This window comes from Melozone crissalis, unplaced genomic scaffold (assembly GCF_028551555.1).
Source record: "Melozone crissalis strain CALT ecotype California unplaced genomic scaffold, PUWL_Pcris_2 ptg000027l_1, whole genome shotgun sequence".
NCBI lineage: Eukaryota > Metazoa > Chordata > Aves > Passeriformes > Passerellidae > Melozone > Melozone crissalis.
The window spans coordinates 3932836-3960307 of record NW_026535805.1 but is presented as its reverse complement, the minus strand read 5'-3'; the positions used below and the strand labels follow the sequence as shown (position 1 = coordinate 3960307).

General features: G+C 36.6%; 1 protein-coding gene across 1 annotated transcript in view; it reads left to right on the top strand.

Moving 5' to 3' along the window:
- CENPF (centromere protein F) overlaps positions 1-27242 on the top strand; it is a 33707-nt gene extending 6465 nt beyond the window's left edge. The window contains exons 5-19 of the mRNA XM_054280140.1: positions 118-385; positions 1891-2093; positions 4840-4965; positions 6598-6726; positions 8011-8133; positions 10737-10872; positions 11356-14801; positions 15309-17606; positions 18155-18295; positions 19318-19494; positions 20237-20398; positions 21670-21856; positions 22559-23038; positions 24334-24527; positions 27041-27242. Of these exons, the coding sequence (XP_054136115.1) occupies positions 118-385; positions 1891-2093; positions 4840-4965; positions 6598-6726; positions 8011-8133; positions 10737-10872; positions 11356-14801; positions 15309-17606; positions 18155-18295; positions 19318-19494; positions 20237-20398; positions 21670-21856; positions 22559-23038; positions 24334-24527; positions 27041-27241 (8271 nt within the window). The 3' untranslated portion in view covers position 27242. The remainder of the gene's footprint in view (positions 1-117; positions 386-1890; positions 2094-4839; positions 4966-6597; positions 6727-8010; positions 8134-10736; positions 10873-11355; positions 14802-15308; positions 17607-18154; positions 18296-19317; positions 19495-20236; positions 20399-21669; positions 21857-22558; positions 23039-24333; positions 24528-27040) is intronic.
- Positions 27243-27472: the final 230 nt, after the last annotated feature.

Genomic DNA, 27472 nt, shown 5'->3' with positions numbered 1-27472 from the left:
TGTTATAACTATGTGGAATGATGATGACCTATTAGCTATTACTGTTAAATTAGTTATTTTGTTTTATGTTGATAAGGAACTGTGTAAAGGTACATTCTTTTCTTTTTTTGGACACAGAAAATAAACCAGCCTCATCCTCAAAGCTCTTTGAGTCACAGAGAGATTGCTCGGCATCAGGCTTCCTCATCTGTGTTTTCATGGCAACAGGAAAAGGCACCTTCTAGAAACCCAGAAACACCTGCAAGGGGAAGTTCTGCAGCATCCTCCTTTCCTTGGGATAAAGAAACCAATTCAAGTATTCTATCAGAGAAGAATGAGTTTGACAGCAGCTTTGCTGAGAACTCAAATTCCTCCCTCATGATCCAGCTAAGGGCACAGAACCAAGGTATCTGATGCATTTCTTTAACACCCAGAGGCAGTTCTCCTGTATGGTTTCATGAAAGCTGGTTTGCAGATAGAAGCAGGCTATTGCAATTAGTGCTTTAGCAAGGAAAAGAGAAAGATACTTGCTGTTGCCTTTGGCAGCTGGCCCTGTTGACTGCTGGTGTATTTTCAGTGATCAGTCATACACAGAGATTACCTACAAGCTGTAATATCTTTTACATAAGGAGTATGAAAATTAGAAGGGAGCAGTTTGTATTTTTGGGCTGAGTAGGGGACATTATCTAAAAGGAAAAATGCTTTTTTCCATTAATCCCATTAATCCTGGAACAATCTTCTTAAAACAGCTAAAAAACTCTTCAGGATTTCATTGCATCTCACGGTTAAATTTAATTATATTTTTTCCTTATTTTTCTATGTTATTGATACTTTTGACTGAGCAGTAATGTCTTCAAAATGTGATGATTGAACATGCTTAGTGCATAACTGAGTTGGTCCATGATGGATGCTACTGGAAACGCAAAATGAAGTACAATCAAAACCCAAGAAATGGTCTTGTATTGCACATACTGACATGAAGAAATAATCATTCCTGATACCTAATAGTTTTAAGAAAGGAAATAGCTGGTTTGTTGTGGATTTGTTGAGCATTCACTTGAGCCTGCTACTTGTACCCTTTGGAGAGCTTTTCCACTGTTCTACAAGTCTCCAAACTCTTCATTCAAATACCTCACATAGAGCTTCAATTCTGGTGGCTTTTTCAGCTTGGAAGCCATACAAATTCAGAATCAGGAAGACCAGACTTCTTTTAACAAAAAACCCACAAAGCCAGATAATATTAATTCTGGATAATACTTCCTGTAGCTGACTTATATTTTCTACTGTCAATTGTGTTTCTACTGTGTTGTCATTTTTGGAAGATAAACTCTTACTGATCTATACTGTGAGAATATTAGTTTGTCTAGTTTTATATGTATGCAGTTTTGAGACAGGAAAAAGATTAAAATACAAAATGGGACATTTGCAGTTACCAAATAGTTGAAAAGTATTTTGGAAGCACAAAATTTTTCTGTATTTTTTTGTATTTTGTGCTAAGGAAATGCTCGTAGTGGATATACTTATAAAAAAATGTAATTGTTATTTCAGGCGACATGTTTCTGCATGTTTAAAAACAATAACAAAACAAAAAAAAATAAGCCAGCAGGAGGAACAAATTGTCTTTGCCTTTGCAGCACTTGTTCCTGAGCTCTCATGTTTGTTTCTTTCTCATGAGGTAGGAATTACTGATTTATAGTCAACTGTCTTTCAGTCTTGATAGTTTTTGTTATTGATGTCTTAGTAGGAGACAGTTAAAACTTGTCTTAACTTGCTGAAAATTGTACAAGGTGTCTGCCTGTGCCAGGAAATTGGGCTGTTATCAAACATTTTAAATAGGAAGTGGACGTGTGTTGGAAGAGGTGCCTTCCAAAGCAGAAAGTATCCTTAATCTTTACTGTTTTTTAAATTCAGAACTAAATTCCATTATTAAAGACCTAGAACAGCAATTGCAAGCTCAAGAAAAACTGAAGAGGTCCCATATGAATAAACATCAAGAGACTGAACTGGAGCTGGACAGATTGAAGTTGGAATTAACCGAGAAGGATAAAATTCTGAACAAAACCAGAGATAAACTGACTCAAACGAGTACACAACTTGATCAAGCTACCACTCAGGTAAAATGGTGTCTCACACATCTTCTGACTGTCCTTACAATTCATTGTCAGTATTCCTATGTGTCAGTTTGCAGCCATTTAGTAAGAAACTAGGTTCTCAGACTAAGTTTCTCGAGAGTTTACTGAGGATCAAGTTTTGAGAAGTATATGCTAATTTAATATGTATTATATGTAAAAACATTAATGCATGTAAGCAATTGCCCATTTTCTGGAAGGTTCTTACACCACCTGAAGAAATAATTTTCATACTCTGGTAAGATTGACTCAAATTCTGAAAAATATTTCCTGATCAAGTTGCATAGAGCAACAATGACATCTGGTGGCAAGTTTTGGCCTGAAAAAGACTGTCACATCTTTGGCTGAAAATCAGAATTTGCTGCTTATACTTCAGGATGTTGTGGGGGCACAGTCCTTGTATTGTAAATTGCTTGTTTTAAATAATGTCTGGGTAAAAATGCAATGCAAGATTAAGAACACATGCAATTTCTAAATGGGATTTCACAGCCTAATCCTAGGGAGTTTGAATTCATAATAAAACTCAAGAGAATAATACACTTGCTTAGTCAAGAATTTACAGAGTGTATGTAAGTAAATACACATAAAAATCTGAAATAGTTCAGATTTTTGCTTGTAATCATGTGCAAAAGGAGAATGCCAGCGTTTAAAGTAATTTAAGCTGCAGAAGGTAACAAGTAAGTGTTTTCGTTGATTAATCAAGTTGCATTACCTTCCTAAAGTTCCTTTTCACAACACTTAACAAATTTGAAATTAGTGCACAGATGTCATAGTTCCTTGAATCTTCATGTTTTCATCTATCTTTTAATTTTTTTTCTCTACTAGTGATTAATCTACAATATAGGGAAAAAATGTTTCTGTGTGTCTTCTCTGGGTAGAATAATTATCCATGTTTGTCAGCAAGTTTCTGCATGCTGCTTAAGTACATTGGTGAGCTAATGTTTCCCACAACTCCTGTATTGGCCCTTAAAAAATAAATCTTTGCATGTAAACCTTGATCACTCTGCCTTCTCAGAGAGACAGCAACATTTGCCTGTTGATAATTCTGTGAGGAACTAGTTTAGGGGAAGTGGGTGAGGGAAAATCAAACACCTGATATAGTCCCTTGACTTCATAAAGGCACTGTCATCATGGTGAGTTTGTGACAAGACATAGCTGACCCAGTCTGACAGCTCAGTTTCTCTGAAAAGGGCTTAATTTTAATTTATTTGATTCAACTTCCTAAATATTAGGGTATTATGTATTTAATTTTCCCTTGTTTAATTTCTATGGGTTTAAGAGAGTGGAATTGTTTTACTAAAGAATCAAAGGGCATTAAAAGCAGCCCAAGGGAAGGGGGTGCATGTTCACAGCAGTGAACATGTCTGGGGAAGGACAAGGAGAAGTGGGACTTGCCACCATGGGAATTGATGTGCAGCCCATCCTTTAGGTGCAGTGCATCTTTTCCCAGAAGGTTCCTTTGGTCCTGCCATCTGAAGGTGACTCCTTTCTGTTCTGTTTCTTCTTTCTTGCACTGGAATTGCATCTCTGCCTGCCCACTCTGGACTTTGAAAATAGAACTGTATTGAGATTTTAGATTTAGTTTGTGCCTTGTAGCCTGGATTTAATCCTGGCAGCCTCCCTTGTACACTTCTCTGTCACTGTTACTATTCCCAGACCTCAAGCCCAGCACCTCTGTGTTTTCAAGTATTTTCACTCCTTGTGAGATCTGCAGCCTTTCTGCAATCACCTTTCCATGTAGTCTTATGGAAATTCAGAGTCCCAGCAGTTTCTGCCTAATACCTGACATCCCAATACAACTCCCTGCTTCTTGTGTTCTTATTTCTACTGTTTCATTTACTCAGTAAACAGCTCTTGTTGCTGGAGAAAGAAAGTCCCATTCACCCTTTGCCATTTTTTCTTACTCTCTGGGGAAAATAAAGTACTTATTTTGCATTAACAGATTTGGTCTGGATTAAAGTTTACATTTTTTTGTTCAGAAAGTTAGGTGAACAATGCTTCACTCTCTTGGGTGACATGATATTGACATAATCAACTGAGTTAAATAACAAGTTTATGTGGAGGTGAACCTAGACATGGCTTGCTGGTATTTGGGGGTTTTTTAAAGTTTAAATTGTAAAAAATACTGTTATTATAAACTAAGATATTTCTTCTTATTTATGTCCAAATCAACTTGCTGAATCACTCTGAAATCTGGTGGAATATCCATTTATTTTCAGTCTAAACATGTAGTTGCTTAACAGTTAGCAGTTGTTCTTTAGTTGGTAGCAACCTGAGGTACTGAAAATGTAATCTATTCCTAGTGCCAGATGTAGCATCATTCTGCAGACTGTCAAAAATTGATTTTCTTATTATCTAAATATATATAAGGATATCATCTAAAGATGTATTTATTATTGTGTGTGTACACTAAAAAATACACATTGTATTTATTATTGTGTGAGTACTCTCATGTATACACATACACACTTAATACATATTTCTTAAAGTATATATACTCCTTCTATGCATACACACACATTTTCTCACTAACATAAGGAAGAATGAATGAGTTTTGTACTTTGGATTGCTAAGAATTTATATGGTACCAGCTGAAGTTACTGTGGTTATATGAATGCTAGAACATTTGTCGTAGCTGACAGCAGTGAATTTTTTGTATGAGAACTTATGTATTTAAAAGAAACATCACTTGCACCTTTAACACTTATGATTGATAACTAAATTATTATAGGTCCAAATGTTGGAGCAAAAGGTGAAGCGATTGTCGGAAGAACTGAAGTGCCAGAGACAAAATGCTGAGAGTGCTCGTCAGTCTTTGGAACAGAAAATAAAGGCCAAGGAAAAAGAATACCAACAGGTAAGACAAGGAGAACTTTTTAACTTTGACTTCTTGAGGAGATGAAATTACTTGGCTTGTGCTGTGTATCTGATTTTCTGTTAGTTGCAATCACATTTGACAGAGAGGTACAAGTTGCAGAGGGAATTGAAAAAGTGGAAAACAAACATTGCAATAGTGGGGATAGTATTCCCTGGAAAATAGAGAACATGTGTGAGAGATAGAATGAAATGCAAATCCATGAGAAACTAGGCTCCATTCTTCATAAAATTATGTATATGTGAGCTCAAACTTAGTAACCAACTCAATTATTTCTGTGGAATTTGAGTTAATTTTGCATGCATTTCACACAGAAGAAAATAATTTCTTTAGTATTATATCTCTATTATTCTAATTTTGGTTCATGCTCATAAGGTGTTAATATAGTCACTTAACATAAGTGTCTTTCATTTCCTTCATGCCAGCTCTTGCAGACAGAAGTAGAGCACTATGCCTGGAATTTTTCTGCAATGAAGTCATAGTTAGTATTAACAGCATTAATACTGATTTGGAATAGGGCTAAACTCTTTGTATTTTTCTTTTTAAGCTTAATAAAGTAATCAGTGTTAGGAAATCCAAGACACAGGTTCAGAAGCGATAGTGCTATTTCAGATGGGCATTTTAAGTTTGCTTTAGGGATTGAATGTAAGGGCATTGCCCTGAGGAAGACTGCTTGTTGTGTCAAATGTTTAACCTGAAACCTTATCTCTGAGGTATGTCCAGACAGATAAAATAATCAGCAGAGAAGTGCTGGTGGGGCAGCCAATAAACAGTGCTGCTACCAGCACTCTTGAATGAAAAAGTGCTTTTACAAAGTCTGTTAGTCAAGATGCTACCTCAGGATCTCAAATTGATACTGAAGTGGTAAATTGGGACAACTGATCTTTGCATTTGAATAGTTGTAGCATCATTATATTAATCAAAAGATGGATTGAAGGCCTATAAAGCTTATGCCCAGGTTTTTTCCTTTTTTTAGTTATCTAAATAAAGGCCTTCATAAAATTAATATGTTAGCCCACATACTGCCATTCTAAATTGTTCAGCAAGGCCATTAATTAAGAAGAACTTTTTTTCTGCAGTGGTTAGGATCTGTGAGCTGTTACAGGTTAATAAAATATTTGTTTAATGTTCATTTATTTATAATATTAGTTTGTCACGTCCTATTTAAAGGCTCTGTTTTGCATCTTCTTGCAACAAAATTTGTGCAACATTGTGGGAAAAACCCTAACTTATAGTATGGTAAGTAATAGCAGAGATGAACTTCTCTACTTGTACTGTAATCTAATTCTAATATGAAATTTACCTTTAGTATGAAAATTTTTAACAATATTGCTTCTCTTACTTTTGGATTCAATTTTTTCCCTTTCTGTGACAGGAATATTACAGTAATTAAGTTCTTGAGAGATGACATAAATTGGGTTAGTATCATTCTTGCCTATGTGGCATTTGCCTCATGAATTAAAGCTGTGTTTAAACTGTTTGCTGTGTAAGACAAGTGTCCCTGAGCAGGGAGTACCTGCTGATAAAAATCAGTTGTTATTTCTGCAATAACCAAAATAGAGACTTATTGTGGTCATGTGTTTATTTCTTTGCTTCTCTGCCACTGTTTTCTAGGAACTCTCTTGTCAGCAGCGTGCCTTGCAAACCCTGGATCAGCAGTGCAACCAGATAAGAAACAAACTGAACCAGGAGCTACAGCAAGCCAAAAATGACTTCAATGTTCTGCAGGCAGAATTTGACAAAGTAGGCTTTTTTTAGCATTAAAGTCCACTGCTAGAGTGGCATTTAGTTGTCTCAACAGCACTGTAATTATACATAAAGCAAAAAAAAAATTCATGTGGCGTCTTGTATTAATGTTTTTACAGTATGTATTAGATAGCTACTAACAAACAGAACATTTCCCTTTGGAAGAACAGTCCATTTACATATACCCTAGCCATGCACTCCTCATGTGATCCCAGAGAGAGTAGATAGAGGAGATAAAAAAGCAAAGAAAATATTACATTTATATTAGCATATGTGTATACAGAACCAAATGTTTGCTATCAGTTTAACTCCCTGAACTGGTTCTCCACCAAATCAGATAAGTGTTATGGCTTGTGTAAGGAAAATCAGTATGAAGGAGCTCTTCCACAGCTTTGGCAGCAGGTACCTATTAAAACACATCAGTTGTCACCAACTCCCAATTTTCAGTAGTTTAAAAAGCCTCAGGAGTGGATGACCAGAAAAAAGGAACGTTTACAAGCCTCCAAAAACCCTTGAGCTCAAGAGTAACTGATTTTCTAAAAAGGGCCACATGTTCTTGAAAGTTGTACTTTGAAGCCCCATTTGTAGGCATCCTAAACTAAAACATCATTTCTAAAACTGCAACAGATTTCTTGCAGTCTTGTTTTATTTTAGAAATATAGCTGTGGGGCTACATTCAGTCAAAAGTTTTTACTGGAGGCTTCTTTATTATATGCAATTCTTTTGCTTACTGAAAAATTGATTAAATTGAGAGGACAATAAGTGCCTTTTGAAAGAAAGGTAACTTACTTGATGACCTCGGAATAGATCTCTTTTTTTTGACCCACTAGTGTCATTTCCTTCCTTTTTAATCTGGAGTGTTTTAGAACTCTTTTGAAAGACTTAAAACCTGTTCATTTTTTAAAAAATCAGTGTCAACAGAGCTGTAATTGCAGTTATGATCCTGATTTTGATTCCCATAGCTTAGCAAAAAGCCAATTGTATTTCAATCTCATTTCTGTACTACAGATATCATTGTGGTGATGTAGCTGCAAGTTGGATAAATTAATCTTGTTTCAGACAGTCTAGAAAATGATGTATTTTAGAGAAATCCCATCTTTTTGGTCAGAAGCAAAGGAGTGGAAAGGCAAACAGCAACTTTTCTCTAAACACCAGTAAAGCAACTCTTGGGTTCAGGGTGGGATAAAATAATGTAGTTTCGTTTTGTAGCAGAATGTTGAGTTCAAGAATTGGAGTTGAAAAAAAGAAGTTGTTCCTGTGATTACAACGTTGGTTTTCCAGGTAATGGCAGCAAAACAACGCTTGGAACACGACACCGGTGATCTCACCCAGAAGCTGTGCAGAGCAGAGCAGACTCTGTCAGCAGCCCAGGCTAAGGAAGCTGACCTGACAAGAAGCTTTCAGGTGAGCAATGCTGAGGAGTATTTGGCAGAATTAATACCATAAATCAGCAATTTGTAAACACTTGATACTCTGGAGCATGCGCTCACAATTGTGTTTTTCCACATAAGCAATTTTTAAACACTTTTGTGGACCATCTTAATAACTCATCCTAGTTGTGACAAAAAAATGAGGCCTTCCCTAACATCATGGAAATCAGTGCAGTTTCTGGAGTTAGGTGTGTGGTTAGGATTCACTGCTATAATGCTGATGATATGGTTCTAGTTCATGTTGGACTTACTTTTAAAAAAAATGAATTGTGTTTCAAGAGATGCTTGCTTTGGGTTCTGAAATAAAAGTCAAATAGTAAATACATGTTTGATTTTGAAAGTAAATTCTAGAATCATTGACTGCTGCTTTGATTCATACTGTTAAACACAGTGACTTTGTACAAATACTATTTCCTCTTTTAAAAACATGCATCTCTCTTAGAATAAGACAGTCCAATAAATATGCAATATTGGAAAAACTTTCTCCCAAATGAAGGTAATTTCAGAGAAGTTTCTGTATGCTTCACACATGCAGAAACCTTTTCACTTTAAAGTCTCCTCTGTCTTCTCAGTTACATTGTTTTGCTTTGGTGGCAACCAGAACAGCTACACTTGAAATTGTTCCAGTTTTGCCACTGGAGACCTCTCGATGCAAATTTTATCCTTTATTTGGAGAATCAGCAGTAAGTAGGAAAATCAGCTGGATACCTGTGTAATCCGTGTCGCAGTTTGGTTTTGTTAAACACTCTCATTTTGCTTGTTACCAGTTGTCATCAGCAGATATAAAATAACCTGGCATAGTCTCTGCCAAAAAATTACATTCAAAATTCTCAGCAAAAGTCTCAAGTAAAATAGTGGATTTTGTTCAGATTGTCGCAAACATTTGTAGGGGTTTAGTGTAGTGTGAAAATTTAGGTACATTTTTGCTGGTAGATTGCAATGTCTGAGAACATTCCCAGCTATTGGAATGTGACTGTTGCTGGAACAGCACTTTGCATGGTTTTGGCCCAGCTGACTGGCTCTCTCTCATACATTGACTTGTTGAGCAAGTCCAGAGGAGGCCACCAAGGGCATGATCAGATGAATGGAGCACCTCTCCTACAAGGAAAGGCTGAGAGAATTGGGTTTGTTCAGTCTGGAGGAGAAAAGGCTTTGGGGTGACCTAATTGTGATCTTCCAGTTTCTGAAGGGAGCCTATTAAAAAGATGGAGAGAGACTATTTACAAAGGCATGTAGTGACAGCACAAGGGGAAATGATTTCAATCTGACAGAGGGTAAGTTTGTATTAGACACTAGGAAAAAATTCTGTACCCAGTATAGCAAGGGAGGTCCCTGCCCATGGCAGGGAGGTTGGAACTAGATGACCTTTCAGGTCCCTTCCAACCCAGTGTATAATTCTATGGATATTGGGAATGTTTGCACCAAATTGAAATAATTGGACCGTTCAGCCATTTTAATTCCTTAAACTTGTTTTTCTTTCCATAGACTACTGTAGGTTTTGTAATGAATGGCTTAGTTTAATTCATGTACTTGCATTGCAGCTTTGAATGCAAGATGCTTGGACATCTTGGACAATTTATTAAGATTGCTAGAAAGCTTATTCATTGAATTTATATGTGACTGGATTTTTTTATTTTAAGTGTGGATAGGAAAGGCTGTGAGTAGAAGGGAAGACAACTGTTAGTGACAGTGACAGTTTTAATCATGTTCTGAGGGTAATTTATTTATGTTGTTGCAAAAACAACCCTGCCATGCCAGCAAGCTTTTAATTTTTCCATTCAGACCTTTCCATTTCTTGAGCTTGGCTTTTGTGAATCCTATGACCATCTGCTAGTAGTAAATGGATGAATAATTGACAGTCTGTTTCCATTTGGACCATGCCAGTTCCATGGCATCTGTTGTCCAGAGCACAGGAGTTTGGAGAACAAGGATGAGTCTTTTTTAAAAGAACTTGAATTTGGTTTCCTGGGTGCAATGTAGTTACACAGTGTTTTTTCGTGGTGGTTATAGTGTGTTCTGTTTGCTTGTTTGGAGTTTTTAAAAATCAATCTATTTGAAGGAAAGTGCTGTTAATTGCAAAACAACCATCTGAAAGTGTAAGCACTTCTAAATATATATTGGCCAGTGTTGCCATGTTGTTGATGTTCAGTGGGAAGAGAATTTGTCTGTACATGAGATGGTAGGTGAAATCTGATCAACACGTTTCATATTAATTTTGATGCCATTGCAGGGATTTGTTTACTGAGCTGCTTTGGGAAAGTAGCCTGACTTAATCAGCTCAGATTTTGTAGAATCTGCCCTGTCTCATCTCTTTCTGTGAAATCATGTGGAGCTGTTTGTTCTATGCTAACAGGTGATGCTGACTGCATCAACTGGCAGCATCTCTCTGATGCTGTCAATTTGCTAAGAATAAAAAATTCAGCTTGTGTTTCCAAGCAATGCTTAGGAACCCAGGCATGGATTCCCAAAGTCTTAACAGGATCTAATGGAGTATCTTTACTTTGATTTAAATGAACTGAGTCCATTGATCTCCTTATCAATTTACATGAAATATGGCCTTATTTGATTTTTGTTTAGGAAGTGAAGCAGGAGAAAAATCTTCTCAATTGTCAGCTTGAAAAGAAATCGCGAGAGATCCACCAGCTTGAGGAAGAACTAAATATGATCAAGCAATCTCTAAAGCAAAGCCAGAATCTTGCAGAAGAGATGAAAAGTGAGTTATGATATTAAATTGACAGAACTGTTTCTGGATGTTTCCTGCAATGCTGTAAGTTTTATTGTGAATTAAGTAAAAAGTTTCTGCTGAGGAACATGATTAGTGTTTTTTAAGAACATTGAGTTTGTTGTCAATGAAAATGAGTTTTTTGTCTGTAAACATGTTTGGTTCCTGAAGAGATGCTGTTTTGAAAAGAATCAAAGTGTACTGAACTTATCAGCAAATTTGTTTTCATAGAATCTTTTTTAAATAGAAAACTTCTGTTTAGCAGTTCCTTTATGGAAAGCTGACTGTATGTAGTGCCCGATAGCCTAAAGTAATATAAACATCCTTCATCCAGAGATCTAGTTTAAGAGTGATGCTTTGCAGTAGGATGAGAATTGAAAATAGTAAAAGTAAATAGTATCACCTCATCTGGGAAGTTATCAGAAGACTTGCCAGTACTGACTGACAAAGATTTGATGGTATTTTCTTCCACAGATAAGAATGCTGTTCTGGAAGTGGAGCTGAAGTTACTGGAAGAGAAATTTAAAAGGCAAGAGAGCTCACTTTCACTGGAGAACCTGAAAATAGCTTTAGCTGACATGGAAAAGCAACAAGAGTCTACCCGAGGTCTCCTTAAGGAAAAAGATAATCATATTAAAGAACAAGACTGTAAAATAAGTAAGATGGAGGGAGAATCAGAAGCTTTGCAGAGACTTCTTGGATTGAAGCAGAGAGAATGTGAAGAATTGCAAAAAAAAGCTACTGTTTTTTCTCAATGGAAAAATGAAACTGATAATCTTATAAATAAACTTAAGTCTGAAAAGGAAGGTATGCTGGCTCATATTAATAACTTGGAGGGTTCCCTTCAAAATCAGCAAAGCAAAAATCATGAGCATAGTGAGAAACTTAGAATAATGCAAACTGAAAATGACAGGAAATCCACAGAGATTAGAGAATTGAAAGATATGCTGGAATGTAAAAGTGCAGAATTGGAAGAACAAAAAAAAGCTTTTGAAGAATTTAAACAGAAAGCAGAATGTTCTGATAAAAAGTATTGCAAAGAGATAGAAAATATGTCCTGTAAAATATTCCAGCTCACCAACCAAGTTGCTGAAGTAGAAGAAAAGTTACAATTGGAAGCAAGTCAAGGACTGCAAAGGGAGCAGTGCTATCATGATCTGCTTGGTGAATATGAAAAAATCTGTTGTCTTGTAAAAGCAAAAGATACTTCAGAAATGACAGAAGATGGAGAAGTTAAAAGCAGACAGGATAAGACTCCTTTAGAGAATTTGCAATTTGCAGCAACTAACTCCAACACTGGAGTGCTGGATCATGAATGTGCAGGAGCTCTTCTAGAAATGGGAAAAACTAAAGATCTGGCCAATTTACAAGAGCATATCTCTCTTCTTGAGAGTTCTTTAGCAGCTCAAAAGCAGCTGAATTCAAATCAGCAGCAGCAGTATGAAGACTTACTGCAAACAAAGAGTGAAGCAGAACAAAGGTTATTTGCAGTAGAACAGATGTACACAAGCCTCATGACAGAAACTGAGCAGCACATCAGTAATTTGCAAGCGGATATTTCAGCCCGTCAGGAATTGGTTGAAAAAACTTCAGCTATTCTTGAGGAAAAGGACATGCAACTGCAAACTTTGAATGAAAGATTAGAAAACAGAGAAGCTGAGCTTCAGGATTCAAAGATCAATAATAAATTGCTTGAGGAGTCACTAAGACAGCTGAAACTCATGTCTGAAAGATGGGATTCAGAGAAGAAGGACATGACTGCAATGATTTGCTCATACAGTAAAGAAATTGGTGAACTTACTGAAGAAAATACAGCCCTTAGGGATTTAAGCAGTGCTTTAAAGCAAGAACAAATAACTTTACTGGAGGCAAATAAAAATATTTATGATAGTTTAAAGGAAAAAGAAGGAATAATTTCTGAAATGTCTGGAAAACATGAGGAGGAAAGACAGCGTATTCTGTCAAGAACCGAAGAAATCAAAACAGAGCTTGAAGTTTTGCAGGTGAGGTATAAATCAATAGAAGAAGAAAATGGAAAAATTATGAACATTCTCAGTGAACAGACAATTGAATTAGATGAAAAAAAAGCAAAATTAGAACAAGAGGAACAGGTACTTAGTGAGAACAAAGATATCTTACATAAACTAATAGCCTCAGAAGAAATAAAAAAGGACTTGGTTCATGAACTTCAGAAACTGCAGTCAGAATTTTCCAACATCCAAAATGTGTCTTCTGTGGAGCTTGACTGTTTAAGCCAGGAAAGGTTAAATGTCAGCACAAGACAAGATACGGTGCAAGAGAAATGTGGCTTTGTATTTCAAGAAAACGAGCAACTGGGGAAGGAACTACCCATAAAAAATGAACCTCTAGTGTGCGATGTTAATTGTGAGCAACGACTCTGTTCAGAACAGTTGAGAAAGTCCATGGAAGAAAAGGACATTGAGCTGAATAAATACCAGGTTAAACTTGAGCTTCTTCAAATGGATTTTGAGGATAGCGAAATCTCTCTAAAGAACTGCAGGTTAGAAGTGATGCAGCTGGAGACAGCTTTAAAAGGCATGGAAGTAGAACTTGAGAAAAGTGTGAGAGAGAAAGAGAGATTGCAGCAAGAACTACTGTCTGTTAAAGAACCGAAAACTGCAGATTCTTTGCTTACAGTATTAGAGGCAGATGGCCACTCATTGGAGTATAATTGCAGTGACATTTCCCAGGATTGTAGCAAAAGAGGAATAGATGAAAGTCCCTCATCAGTGTTGCTGGCATCCTCTTTGCAGGTAACAATAAACCAGCTGAGTGAGCTTGAGAAAATGTGTGAGAGGTTGCAGAATGAAAACACTGCATTGGCCTCTGGATTGAAAGATGCTAAAACCAATGGTAGCACAAGTATTAATAAGGAGGAAGAGGAGACAGATGATATAATGATTGCAGATAGCAATTTAAAAGCTGAGAAAGCTGGTTTTCCTGATGAACTTATGGATCAAAGTGATAACAGTGACCTGAGAATGTGTTCTGATAATAAGGAATTGTCCTTCAGACTTAAAGAATGCAGTTCTTCTGACTATGAAGATTTAAAATTGTCCAGCAAAGAAGTTAAAGTACACTTTGCAGAAGTAAGAGAGAAGCTTTTGACTTTCCAAGATGAACACCTAAAATTATATGAACAGCACAGCAGTATGAGCTCAAAGATATGTGAGCTGCAGTCTTGTATTGAAATACTGAAAGCAGAAAATTCTTCACTGTCGACAAGTCAGAGCAGTGCTCATGCAGATTCTGTGCAGGTGTCACTGTCATCCAGCCAAGATGACACGCTGCCTAAATTGGATGAAACTAAGGCCACAGATTCTTCCTCAGACCTTTCTGTAAATCCCCATTTATTAGAACTAAGTGAGGTGATTGATTCTCATAACAGTGGTTCATGCAAATGGACAGAGGAAATGAATCAGACAGACAGTTCGGTAGAAGTAATTTCAGAGGATGCAACAGAAGTTTTGGTTGAAAAGCGTCATAATGATCACAATTTGGATTCTGTTAGAGAGCTCAGGAGTATTACTCCAAGAAAATACAACCTTGAAAATAGAATTGAAGAACTTCAGATGCTCTGTCAGACATATGAGAAGTCCATCAAGGTGCTTGAAGATCAGTTTCATGTTCAAGAGAATATGAAAAATGAGGAAATACAAGAGCTGAAAGAAATTATACTTTCTGAAAGGAAAGAAATAGATCATCTCAAACAGCAAAATCTATCTGAAAAGGAAGAATGGCAGCAGAAGCTGAGTAATGTGACTATGGAGATGGAGTGCAAACTGGCAGCAGAAAGAAAACAAACTGAGAATCTCTCTTCGGAGCTGGAAGCAGCAAGACTCCAACTACAGGTCCTTGATTTAAGTTCTCATTCGCTGCTGTGCACAGATATTGAAAATGTAAGTAATTGCTGTCATGCAAATGAGTTTTATGTAAATCCTTTGATTGTCGTCACTCAGATTTTTTATTTTTTTTTACTGCAAAAATTCTGTTTAAAATTGTGCCTCCCAGAAGCAGTACTACTTTTTGGAGGAAGAAGAAAAATAATCCATACTTGAGAAGTAGTCTTTGAACTTTTAGAAATGCTAATAGTAATTCACTTTGTCATGTAGACACCTATTTTCCCAAAACACAGAGGGATGTGGTATCTTTGCACATAGTCTTTCAGCAAATTTAACTAAAATTTCTCCCTCAATACCTTTAAAACCTTTTTGGCCAAAGATGTGTGGATAAACAAGTGTCAAATGTTTCTGTAAGAAAGGAGACTGAAGTAGGGAGGGGTATCTATTTTGCACAAGAGCGGGAGCTTTACTAGTTCAAGAGAAGTTTTAAAACTTACCTTGTTTTTTCTTATATGAATTCTTTCTCCTTTTTTTTTTTAACTGGTTGATTCTTACCCCTTGCAGAACATAGAACAAGCAAACAATACTCCTTATAAATTAAGAGTGCCTGTTGAAAACTCAGCTCTGAAAAACAATAATCTTAAAATAATCCCCATTGAGAAAATGGCTGCAGGAGATGCCTTTGTGTGTGAAAATGAAACTGAGACTGTGGAAGCAAGATTATTGGAAGATTACACTGAGAGAATTTCTGGAGAACATGAGTCTAGAAATACGTCAGGAAAAATAACCAGCCCTTCAGACCATGCCAGTGCACTGTCATTTTCCAGTAGTGGGGTTTTGAGTGCTGGCTATTTCTGTGAAAATCAAATCACCACTGAAATGCTTCAGGAAGAGGCAAAACAACAGACTGATGAAAATTTGAAGCTGATCTATGAGACAGAAAAAGAGCAAAGCCATGTAGGCTTGAAAATAAGAGTTGAGCAATCAAACTCGGAAATGAAGTTCCAGGAGGCACAAATAATTTCAAATAGCTCAGCTTTTGCAGGACTGGAGGAAGCTACTGTAGCTGTGAAGGAAGAAAACAGTGGCATAAATGAAAAACACAGATCTGCTTCTGCCAATAAGCAGGAATTATCTCTTCATGTAGTCTCATCAGAAAAAGAACCTGGGAACTTCAAGTTTGAGCTGGAGATGTGTAAAGTTGGATTGCCTAAGGCAGCAGTCATGTTGGATGATGTAGAAATGACCAAGAGAGCTGATCAGGAACAATTTCTTGCAGCTGAAAATGGGCGGGGGAGTCCAAAATCTGAGCGAGGTAATATTGACAACCATGCCTTGTTCACAGAGCCTGATATTGAAATGCTCCAGGCGAAATGTCAGCAATTAGAAAGGGAGAGGGAAGTTAATCTGAAAACTATTTCTAGCTTTCAAGAGCACCTTGTTTCAGTCACAGCTGAGAGAAACTATATTGGCCAAGAACTGAGTATTTTGTCTGAAAGCAAAAAAGAACTGGATCAGAAGTACCAAAAGCTACAAGAGAAATTGAAACAATTAGAGTTAACTAAAATGGATTCTACTGAATTCATTAGAAGGTTAGAGGATGAAGTGAGGACACAAGCAAATCTGCTTGAGGCTGCAAAATCTGATGCAAATCAATTATCCAGTGAAAAAGACAGTCTTCTTCAGAAGCTGCAAAGTTTAGAAAATGATGCTGTATCTTTCACCGTAGAAAAAGAAAAACTCCAGAATGAAGCAGCAGATTCAAAGAAAGAAAAAGAGCTGATTGCAAGAGAGTTGGGAACGATGCAGCATAAATTAGGTTCATCAGAAATGGAAAATTCAAAGCTTTCCAAATCTTTGGAAGGCTTGTTAATGGAAAAAGGAGAACTTGCTGCAAGACTCAGCGCAGCACAGAAAGAAGCAGACCAATTGAGATGTGGAATTGAGAAGCTGAAAGTAAAAATTGAGTCTGATGAGAAGAAAAAACGTCACATTGCTGAAAAGCTGAGAGACAATGAACGGAAAGCTGACTCTCTTCAGGATAAAATAGAGAGGCTTGAAAGGGAATTGGAGATGTCAGAGAAAAATCTAGAAGATACAGTTATTGAGTTGGAGACTGCCAAAGCAGAGGCAGAAACATTAGCAACAGAGATGGAAGAGATGACTGAAAAGCTGAAATGTTCCAACTTACAAATTGATGTCCTCACCTCACAAAAAGAGTGTTTGGCTAAAGATTTAAAAGAAATGCAAGGAAGATTGCATGAACTAGAGTCTTCAAATTTGACTACAGCAAAACAGTTGGAAGAAAAAGAGGAAGAAAAGATACAAATCAAAGCTGAGCTTGAAAATACTGTGGCATTGCTGAAATCTGAGCTCAAAGATATGAGTGAGAAGTTAGAGTTTTCATGCAAAGAGGAAGCAGATGCTAGAGCCAAAGAACAAGTCCTGATTGATCAGGTAGCTCGTCTTGAGCAAGATAAAATAATGCTGTTACAGCAATGTCAGGAAATAAAAAATGAAAACATCAAATTGGATCAAGCAAGGGAAGTACTTGTTCAAGAATTGATGGCTTGTAAACAAAAACTCGATGAAAAGGTGCTGGAAAATGGTGCTCTTGAAAAGCAGGTGAAAGATACAGAAGCACTGTCTTTGCAGCTGACTCACATGCAGCGTGAACTTAAATGCTGGCACCAGGAAAAAGAGAGGCTGCAGAACTTGATTGCTGAGTTGAAGCTGAAGGAGCAATGTTTTTCTGATGGTGAAACCTCTCCGGATATCCTGAATGTTCTAAAAATGTCTTATAAGGACCTTGAGAAGGAACTGGAATCTACGCTTTGTGAAAAGAACACTCTATGTAAAAAGGTAATATCATTTCCATTAGGGCAGAGTTCCCTTTGTAGGAGGAAGGATAAAGTGTCCTCTGGGTTTATCACTTCCTTAATAAATTAAATCCTAAAATAATTTTAACCTCAGACTTTTGCAGGAAACATCCTATTTTTAAAATTACGTTTTCCGTACAATCATAAATGTTCGTTGAAGTTACAGAGCTGGAAAGCAGGGCATTGTTTTGCATAGGATGAATGAGAAGGTAGCTTGAAAGTAGAAGTTTAAGCAATCAAATAATGCAGAATAGTTTCCTCTTTCCTGTGGAAGAAAAGGAGGAAGAACAAATTGGTATTGAATGACTGAGTTTTCATATCAAGAATACATGTTTTGGAAGCTCCAAAGAAAGTGAAGTAACAATAATGCACTTGCCATGTGAAAACATCATTACCCTGTTGTGACTCTTGCTTAAAACTTGACCAACTATGGGAATAAAATAATCCATCTTAAAAACTGTTACATATAAGTAGATTCTTTGGCAGTCATGACACATGCATTAAAAATAATTCTGGAAAATTTTATTTCAGGTAAATGAACTGGCTGAAAGTCAAACTGAGCTGCAAGTCAAGCTAAATAATACTGAACAGGAGATTGCCAAATTACAGGAAGAAAGAAATAAGCTTGCTGAAGAAATGCAATGTGTTCAAGAACATTCAGAAAAGAACAAAGTAAGTTATTCTATCTGCATGATTTCTGTGTTCAAAGCCAGATGCTCAAGTATAGTATCTGTCTGGAGGCTAGTCAAGGGGATCTGTGATAATGTACAGTATTAGAGGTTATTGCTTCCAAATTTCAAAAAATCCAATGTTCTTTTCTGAGATAAAATGATTACTTAGTAGTTTTTCCCCCTCTTCCTTCCATCCAAACTATGTTTTCTTAGCATAAAGGCCACTGCTGGTCATCTAGACATTTTTCAGTGTTGAGAAATTCTCTACTACAGGTTTTCAATCATCAGACTGAGGAGGGCAGATAAATATAGAGCATTTCTCAAAACTACTTTCAGTGCTAATTTAATTCAGGACATAGTCAAGGAAGAACCAGTTTTTGGAGCCTTTGTTTATAATTTGTTTGTATTTCATTCTTAGAGGCTATTTTATCATCTAGAAAACTTTAGGTCTTATTTGTGTATGTCTTTAAACCAGTTTATGTGATCATCTGACCTGCTAACTTTATTTAAAAAATTCTATAACCAGGGGCTTGTTTCTAATGTGGCATTGAGGATTTTGAGTGGGATGGGAAAAGAACAGATATTTCTGCAACTTTTAGAAATCCTAAATGGAAATACAAGCCAGCTCTCCAAAAAGTAGTTATAACAATGGATGAAAATGCCTAGAAAGTTTTGTCATCTTAAAGAGGGTGAGGAAGTGACCCTTAACCTCTCAAGTCACAGTCAGAGGGAGCAACATTTGGAGAGGTTAAGCTTTGATTTTGGCAGTGCTGCTTGATTTAATGCTGTTGGCAAACTTGCACTTGTTTTCTTTTAAGAGAACCTCCCTTGCCTCTTGTCCTACCTTTTGTGTTCAGATGTTCTTTTCTTTGATTACACTGTGTTTTAGCCACTGTTGAATATTTTTTCTTACCAAACTTTGGAAAATTCAAAAATGCTTCCGATTCAAATAGTTTAATGGGTTAACTTTTCCTCCATTGAGATAACTCCAAATACCAAAGAATGTACTATTACTATTTACAGGTTCAGCTGCATCTCACAACTTCAGAAAAAAATGAACTGGCCAGGTGTTTGGAGATGGTCCAGAATCAACTACAAGAAAAAGAAAGGGAAATTAAAAGAGAGATATCAGAATACCAAGACAGACTACTTCAAGCAGAGAAAGAGCATCAGGATGCTCTGACAGAAGCAAACCAAAAGGTGAGTTAGAAAATAGGAAGAGTACTGCTGTGAGTTTTTAATTGAGTTCTATGTATTTTACTAAGTTTTGCTGATCCTATTGCAAAAGAATTTATCTTTGCTAACAATATTTCCAAAATCTACATATACTTACCTTGGAGCTCAGTATGTGTTAACTTTTTTCCACATGACAAGCTCTAAAAAGTTAATTTATCTCAGAACTCAGTACGCATTTGATCTATAAAAAAATTCACTAGGACTATAACCTTGAAAAAGGGAAAACAACAGTATGTTTAATCCAGGAAATGGTTTTTTTGGTAGGAAGAGGGAAGAAAGTTTAACCAGTTCAAGATATAAGGACAAATTTGTTGGAAATACATTTGTCAGATGTGCTATATGCAAAGAGCCATCAACTTTACTGCAGAAATGTCTGTGAACTTGAGGCCAGCTGAACACAGGCTAATAACTTAGTATAATTGTTTCTTAATAGTTTTCATTCTTATTAATATAAAGTAGATGTAAAAGCAAGTTATAGTAAAATATAAGGGTTTTCTTCTGACAGTCTTCTTAGAGGCAAGATTCTAGTATTGAAAATACGTACTTGAGACAAATTACCCTTTTAATGTTCAACTCCTTAAAACATAATTATTAAATTTGCTGTGGAATTCCTGTGGGTTTGTGATATGCTGTTAGGTACATCTTTAAAATGAAACTCAGTGTCCTTTTTGGTATCATAGTAATTAGGCACATTTTCTTTCTTTAGAATGAAGTAGAAATTGAGGCCTGTCATGAGAAGATTAGTTCACTGGAGCACTTTATCAGCTCGCAAAAATTGGAAATTGAGCATTTGAAGTCAAATAAAGAACAGCTAAATAATTCCCTTAAAGAAGCTAATCAGTCCTTAGGAGAACTCCTAAAAACTAAGGTAAGAAAAACCCTGAAGTATGACCAATTGCATGAGATTCCAGGCACTGTGTAGTAAAATAAACATAGGATTGGGAACCAGTGCTCCAAAACTGTGGCTTGACTTTGGTGCAGCCTTTGTTTCACTAAAGAGAACATAGAGCCTGGAGAAAACATAGTTACTATTGATGTGCATTAGAAAAATTCTGCTCTGTGTGCCATGACTGAGATCACCTAGAATTGGTTTGTGTGACCTAAACACAGCAGTCCATTGACTACAGTGAGCATTGTAGGTGCGCAAAAATGTGGTTAGAATTCACTCAGAGAGACTTGCAGTGCCTCTGTTTTGTTTGTGAATTACTTTGATGGTAAAATGTACCATGGTCTATCCCTAAGCACTAGTCTTGATGGATTGCTCTTGATTCAGCTTTTTCAGTTCCATTTTATATGGAATTCTCACTACAGGTATTAACTAGTGTAATTCTCTGACAGAATTGTCCTCAGGGATGCTGGAATATGAGCTCCACATACTGTGAGCTACTGATGACTGGGAACAGCTCTTCATGTTCTTGGTTTGCTTTTTAGTAGCACAGGTGAAGCTTCACTGTACATACACTCTACTTCTGTACTAATAATCCTATCCCTGCATTTTTCTTGGTTTCTGGGTGGTTTTGATCTATTTTGTCTGATTGATTTCTGGCTCCAGCTCAGCACTCCCACTTTAGGAATTACTGTCTTCATAAATGCACTCTTGAAGAAACAGTCAATTCAATTTACATGCAAGTAAACACTGAATTACAAAATGCTCATCTTGCTCAAGAGTTCTTTCTTCTTAGGGCCCTCCACTGTGGTGTTAATTTGGTTAATAAGAGCAGTCCAAGGATTAAAAGTCCTGTGGATGTGTGCCAGAAAACATACCCAAGGTAGTGTCAGTGTAGCAGAGAAGGCTTCTGGCTCTGCTCACTGTGTGGTATTTGCACGCAGGTTGGTACCAGATCAATGGCATGGTAAAAGGTTCAGGTTGGACATTGTGAAGAATTTCTTTCCTTTAGAAAACAGTGTAAAGCATTGGAAAGGGCTGCCTAGGGAAGTGGTGGAGCTGGCACCCTTGGAAGCATTGAAGGAACAGCTCAAGGTGGCCCTTAGTGCTATGAATTAGTTAACATGGTGGTGTTTGGCCAAAGGTTGGACTTGATGATCTTGGAGATCTTTTACTGTTACTCTGTTTGATATTATGATGTTTAAAAGGAGGAATTATGTTTTGGTGAAATAACTGAATTTCTTATTTTTTAGGCTGATAATAGTAACATTATAATTCAGCTGAAGAAGGAAAATGAATATGCCCACAGTAAAGTGCAGATGTGGATGAAATCCTGCAAGCAGCTGGAACAGGAAAAGGAAGAGTTGCAGAAACAACTAGCTGAACATGATGAGCTGCTAAAGAAGGAAAATGTGGCTATGGTGAAGCATAATAAAGAAGGTAACTGAATCTAGATTGTCTTAATGCTTTCATAGTGGTGCATTAATCTGTAAAACTTTCTTGTTCCCTAAAATGTCTGCTTGCATTTGCAGCTCTAGTACAGAGCATGATTCTTAACTAGCATAAAAAGTTACAAGTGCAAATGTCAAACATTTTTAAAATCTAGCTAATCTTTTTTATCTTAAAGGTGTTGTTTCTTTTCTCAGAAACAACACTAGGTTCTGAATAAATTTATTAAATGTTACATTTTTGGTGTAAGTGACTTGAGGAAGAAAAGGGATGTTTTTCTTATGAAGTTGTGTGTGTGAATTCTTTTATCATTTTCCAGCAAGCTTTCCCCTCTGATTCTCATGCTCTGTTCTTAATATTTTAGTTCACCTCATGAGATGCACTGTATTGCAAATGATACTTAAAGCAAGTTAAGGGTACAAATGGAGTGTTCAGAAATTACAAAATGAGAAGGAAAATGTTTCCCCATGCATTGGTCAGGATTCTTTTCACAATTTATGTATTTGTGCTCTATTTAACAGGGACATTATTATGCCTATCATATAACTGAATTTGTTTCACAGTCTTTTTTTTTATAGTTGCAGTGTTACAAAACGTGTAATTAAAAGATGTGTGACCATTGCATTATAAATTCTTACATATGCTTATTTTATTATGTCAGTTATATGAATAATCATGTTTTTCTTTGAAAAGATGCTGATGATAATGCCATTACAGAAGAAATTAAATTAAAATTGGAAGAATTGCAGGAATCTACAGAAGTGAAGACCAGGGAAGCAAATGAGAACTTGGAGAAATACTGCTCTCTTATTGTTAAATATCATAAACTAGAGGAAGAAAATGAGATGCTAAAAACACAAGTCAGTTTGTTGAGTACTCAGCTGAAACAGCGAGCGAGTGATGCTGTCAGCACTCCTTTGCTGAATTCAGAGAAGTCATTAACGCAAAAGAGCAAACACTCTGTCAAAGACAGAAGGTCAGATGAAGGTACCACTAAGCTTTCAAGTAAAAGGCAAAGATGTAAAGACAGCAGGAAAGACAATGGAGAACCAAGATCTCCTGCTCCAGTGACTTCATTGAAAAAGAAAAGGAAGTGTGATATCTCTCAAAATCTGCAGGGTCAGGACAACACTGACTGTGAGCTGGATGGGCTTCCAGAAATAGTGCAAAAAGGTATTTATGTCTTGTAAAGACAAATGTTCTCTGAGTACAGCAGGTGTGCTTTTCTCTTTTGTTGAATGGCTTTCACTCTGAATTGGTGACCAGGCAAACATTTTTGGTGGTAGTGATGGAAGGTGAAAGGAGTCAATAAGAGATGTGGCAGTTGGTGCCAAGTTAGCTTTTGTGGAGTGCCAGTGTTAGCCAGCAGAATACATTTCTGTTGGATTAATAATTCCCATTCTGCTAAGAGTTAAGTGGTCCTGGCAGTCTCCTGTGCTTCCATCACCTCACTCACAGGTGTGGTGTGCAGGGAGGCAACTGAAGACCAGAAACTGGGAAGGAGTGATGTCTGGAGGGAAGCCCATGTGTGTTCTCCAAGTGTTTGCTTATTTGTGGGCTTTTATTTCTTTCAATACCAATAATTAAAGTGTGTTAATTTGCAAAACATTAAATCAACTAAAATCCCCTGAGTTGAAACTGACTTGCCCACAGCAGTAAGACATTCATCTTTGTGAGAAGATTAATTAATTAACTCTTATCTTCATGAGAGTTCACTTTGTCTGCTGTGAATGCCATGAAATTAGGCAGCCTGGTACTCTATATAAGGGTTTGCTGCAGCTGAGGGTAACTGAGAAGACTGCACGAATCAGGGCTTGAAAAATGTCTTGTGAGTTCAACTACCCATTAACCTGCCCTTTATAATTAATGTAATTGCTGTCATTAAAGGACAAACCATAGGGATACTGAATAGCCTCAACTTTGGTGGTCACTCCCAGAAGTCAGGATTTCTAAAGCTAAACATTATTTGCATTTCACTTTCTTACCAGCATTACTAGATCTTCTAAAAGTAGGCCTGTTCTGAGGACATATGTGCCAGTTCATGTTTGTCTTCTAGGCTAGATAGAGAGATAATAACCAGTCTATACATAAATAGTTCTACACAGAGAAAAGTATTAAAAATCAAGAGCATCATGCCATGGTATCAGGAATTAACTAGTACTGGTTTTCAGTTTGAAATTACTCTCCACATAATAATGTACTTGTAAAGAAAAAGACCAAACACTTTTTTGATTTTTTATTTTTTCTATAGAATTGCTCTTGTAATTCAGTGGTTCTTCTGTGATACACAAGTTTTGCATTTGAATTTTGGAATATGCAAGATCTATTCAGCAATCTCTTTGTTCCATTTTCTCCAATGGAACAGATGATTTATTTCAATCAGCTATTTTATTCCTATTGTGGAAAAAGAAATCCATTTGAGGAAGTGTGATTGCTTTAGGTTTTTATAGAAGCTGTTTATTTTTCAGGGTTTGCTGACATCCCCAGGGGCAAGGTCAGCCCTTACATTTTACGTAGAACAACACTGCACCTCAGATCCAGTCCCCATGTGGCTTCCTCATGTGAGAAGAGGCCTTTGCCTGCACAGGACTCACAGAAGTGCAGACCAGACCATCTTGGTGAGCGCTGCTCTTTGACACCTGGTGGCAGCAAACCACAAAAGGTAACTTGGAAAAATTTTATCTGGGTATGAAAGTCATGGGGAAGACTTAATGCATTCACTAAATATATTCATCTTGCCAAGTGAATTTGAGGACATAGCATTCTTTATGTTCCTCAACAATAAAGTGGAGAGAAGATCATAAATACTGAATGACTGAAACATGACGTAGGTCTTACCATAGTATCAATGTGCAAATTGTTCATATGCTTTTATTTGTGAGCTCATAGGAATAACCAGTGGGAAATGTAAATTCAATGCAGGTATGTTTTCAGTTTCTTATAACAGATATTAAAGAGCAGATATTCCTTTTACTGTGACTTCTTAGGTTGCAGAGAAAGTAATCAGCAAAAAGACTAACCTTTAGGAGTCTGATCTTGAAGTTTGCTGCAAACAGCTCTTCTTGGAATTTCTAGAATAACTACAGATATAAGGGAGACTATTAAATGTGTAAATAGGGAACATCTGGATTATAAAGAGTGGGTTTTGTTGGAAGGGACATTAAAAGATCAGCTAATTCCAACCTCCCTGCCACAGACAGGGACACCTTCCACTAGACCAGCTTGGTCATGCTTACCAGATTTTGATGCTATCAAAACAAAAAAATACTACACAATTATGTTTTGAAAGTGGACTGTTATTAAAAAAAAGTTAGTAACTGAAGTTTACGTTAGCTTTGTGTTTTCAGTAATAGACACATTGCTGAATGTTTCACAGTATATCAGAGCAATGTGTTCTTTCTAAGATGATGCAAATAGTTTGCAGTTTATAGAAAATTGTTCCAGCTTTAGGGCAGAAATGAACCTTTTGTCATCCAAAACTTCCTCCAAAGTTTGTAACCATGTTATCTCAAGTTGAGCAATAAAAGAGTAGTTATTGGTAGCTCTTTGTATGAGGGCTACACAGAAATATGTCAGTAGATAAAAATCCTTCCAGTTTGCCAGGTTGCACAAAAGTATTCTCTTGACAATCACCAGAATCTTGCACATTGCTTTTTGGGTTTTTCTTTTTTTTTTTTTTTTTAATCCAGTTATTTTGTGTTCTCGCACATAAACTATGTGGCGAGATACCAAAAGTAAGTAAAGGCAAATGCCACATAGTTTAGTGGATGTATAGCTTTTGAGGCCAGAAAGCACCATTGGGAAGACAAATCAGATCAGACCCATAATTTTTTGGAGATACAGCAATAGAAAATTGGTGTTTTGCAGTGAAAGTGAGTCCACTGAATTTGTGTATGTTGTTTCAAGTGATAATTACCCCACTTGCCAAGAGTTGCTGCTTCTTACAGACATTGCCTGGAGGTCTGTGTTTTCTTACTGTTTCATTAAATGATGCCAATAAATTTTATTTATACTCCTGTCTGTTTCCCTATAACCTTAGAAACAAATGGTGTTGCTTGTAAAGAATCTGAGTAGTGCAAAAAAGAAAGGAAGCCTCAGTCAGAGAAAGTTGTGTAGTAATCACCTGCCAGCATGGTATAAGCTTGTTGTAGACTCTTGCTGACCATAGTCAGGGTTATAGCGAGAAACAATTAATCAGTAATAATATTTTCTCATTTAACTGAAGGAGGGATTTCCCAAACATTCCTCTTCTTTGTCTAAACTTGTATTGTCTAGGTCCAAGGACAGGCTACTCCTCACCTTCAGCTAGATTGCAGTTATTAACATTTCAGTGTTGGTTTTGTTCCCCCCAACTGTAAATATGCAAAAGTCATCAGTTCCAGGAATTTGTGCCCTTCTCTCAGACACTGCTGAATGTGTATTGGTTTTATTTCAAGATGATGTGCATTGGGAATTTCTGGAGGAATTGCTCATATTGTTTCATCATTTGTTGAAACCACTAAAACATGTTGTTTCATGCTTTATATTAATACAAATGGTGTGTCTTGTTTTAAAAGTGAAGTAAACCTTGTTTCCTTCTCTTTGACAGATACTTGCATCTACTTTATTTCAAATACCTAGTTTTAAACTGTTGCAAATTTCTCAAGGTGCTTAAAAAGTGCCTGTCATGTTCATATGCAAATTTATTCACTTTTCTGTGTGAATTTAATGTAGAATTTAAATTGAGTGCTTTGACTGCACATCGGTCAAAATGTGAAAGCAGTGGTTTCTGCCCAGATGTCAGCAAAAAAGTGACACCTGTGCTTTACATTTGCAGAATATGTAGAGAAAAAATTAAATACAGCTCTTGATACACACTACCAGGTACTTTAGTAAACAGCTTAATAGTACTGTCTGTTCCTTGTGTAGCTGTTTTCTGCTCCTGGAAAATAGCTTGCCAGCAGCGTAGCAGATATTTCATCTCATACCACAACAAAACAAGAGTTATCAAGCCTTCCTGTGTTGTGTATTCAGAATGATAAGTGCCTTAAAAATATGTTTTTCTGCTTCCAATAAGTCTGTCTTTTGCAAATTCCCAATATTTAGTCTTTTGCAGCAAGCCTTTCAACCCAAGGCGGAAAGCTAATATGGTTTTCCATTACCGGTAAAACAAGGATGTTTTTGTTTGTGTTACAGGAAAATGATGAGCAGCGGTCCCAAGCTTTTCCACCAATGAATTCTACACCAAGGTCACCACTTTGCCTGCAGAAACAATCCCCAAAACCTCTCTCTGATAACACTAGGGAGAGTCGCACGATGCACAAAGCAAAAAATTCCCTAAATGAGCAAGGGTTATCTGAACAAGATGAGCAAAAAGAAAATTGTAAGGTGCAGTAAATCTGAATTAGTCAGTACTCAGAATAACTGGTGATCAAAACCAGTTTGTAAAATAAATACCAGGACTATACAAAGGGCACCATTTTCTCTTCTCCAATGAATAACGATGTATAGGTTCTTCAGAGCTTCCTTGTGAGTATTTACTAATAGCAATAGTCACACAAACTTTTGAAATAATAGTGAACAGATATAACTGATCTTTTTATGGAATCACAGAATCAATTAGGTTGG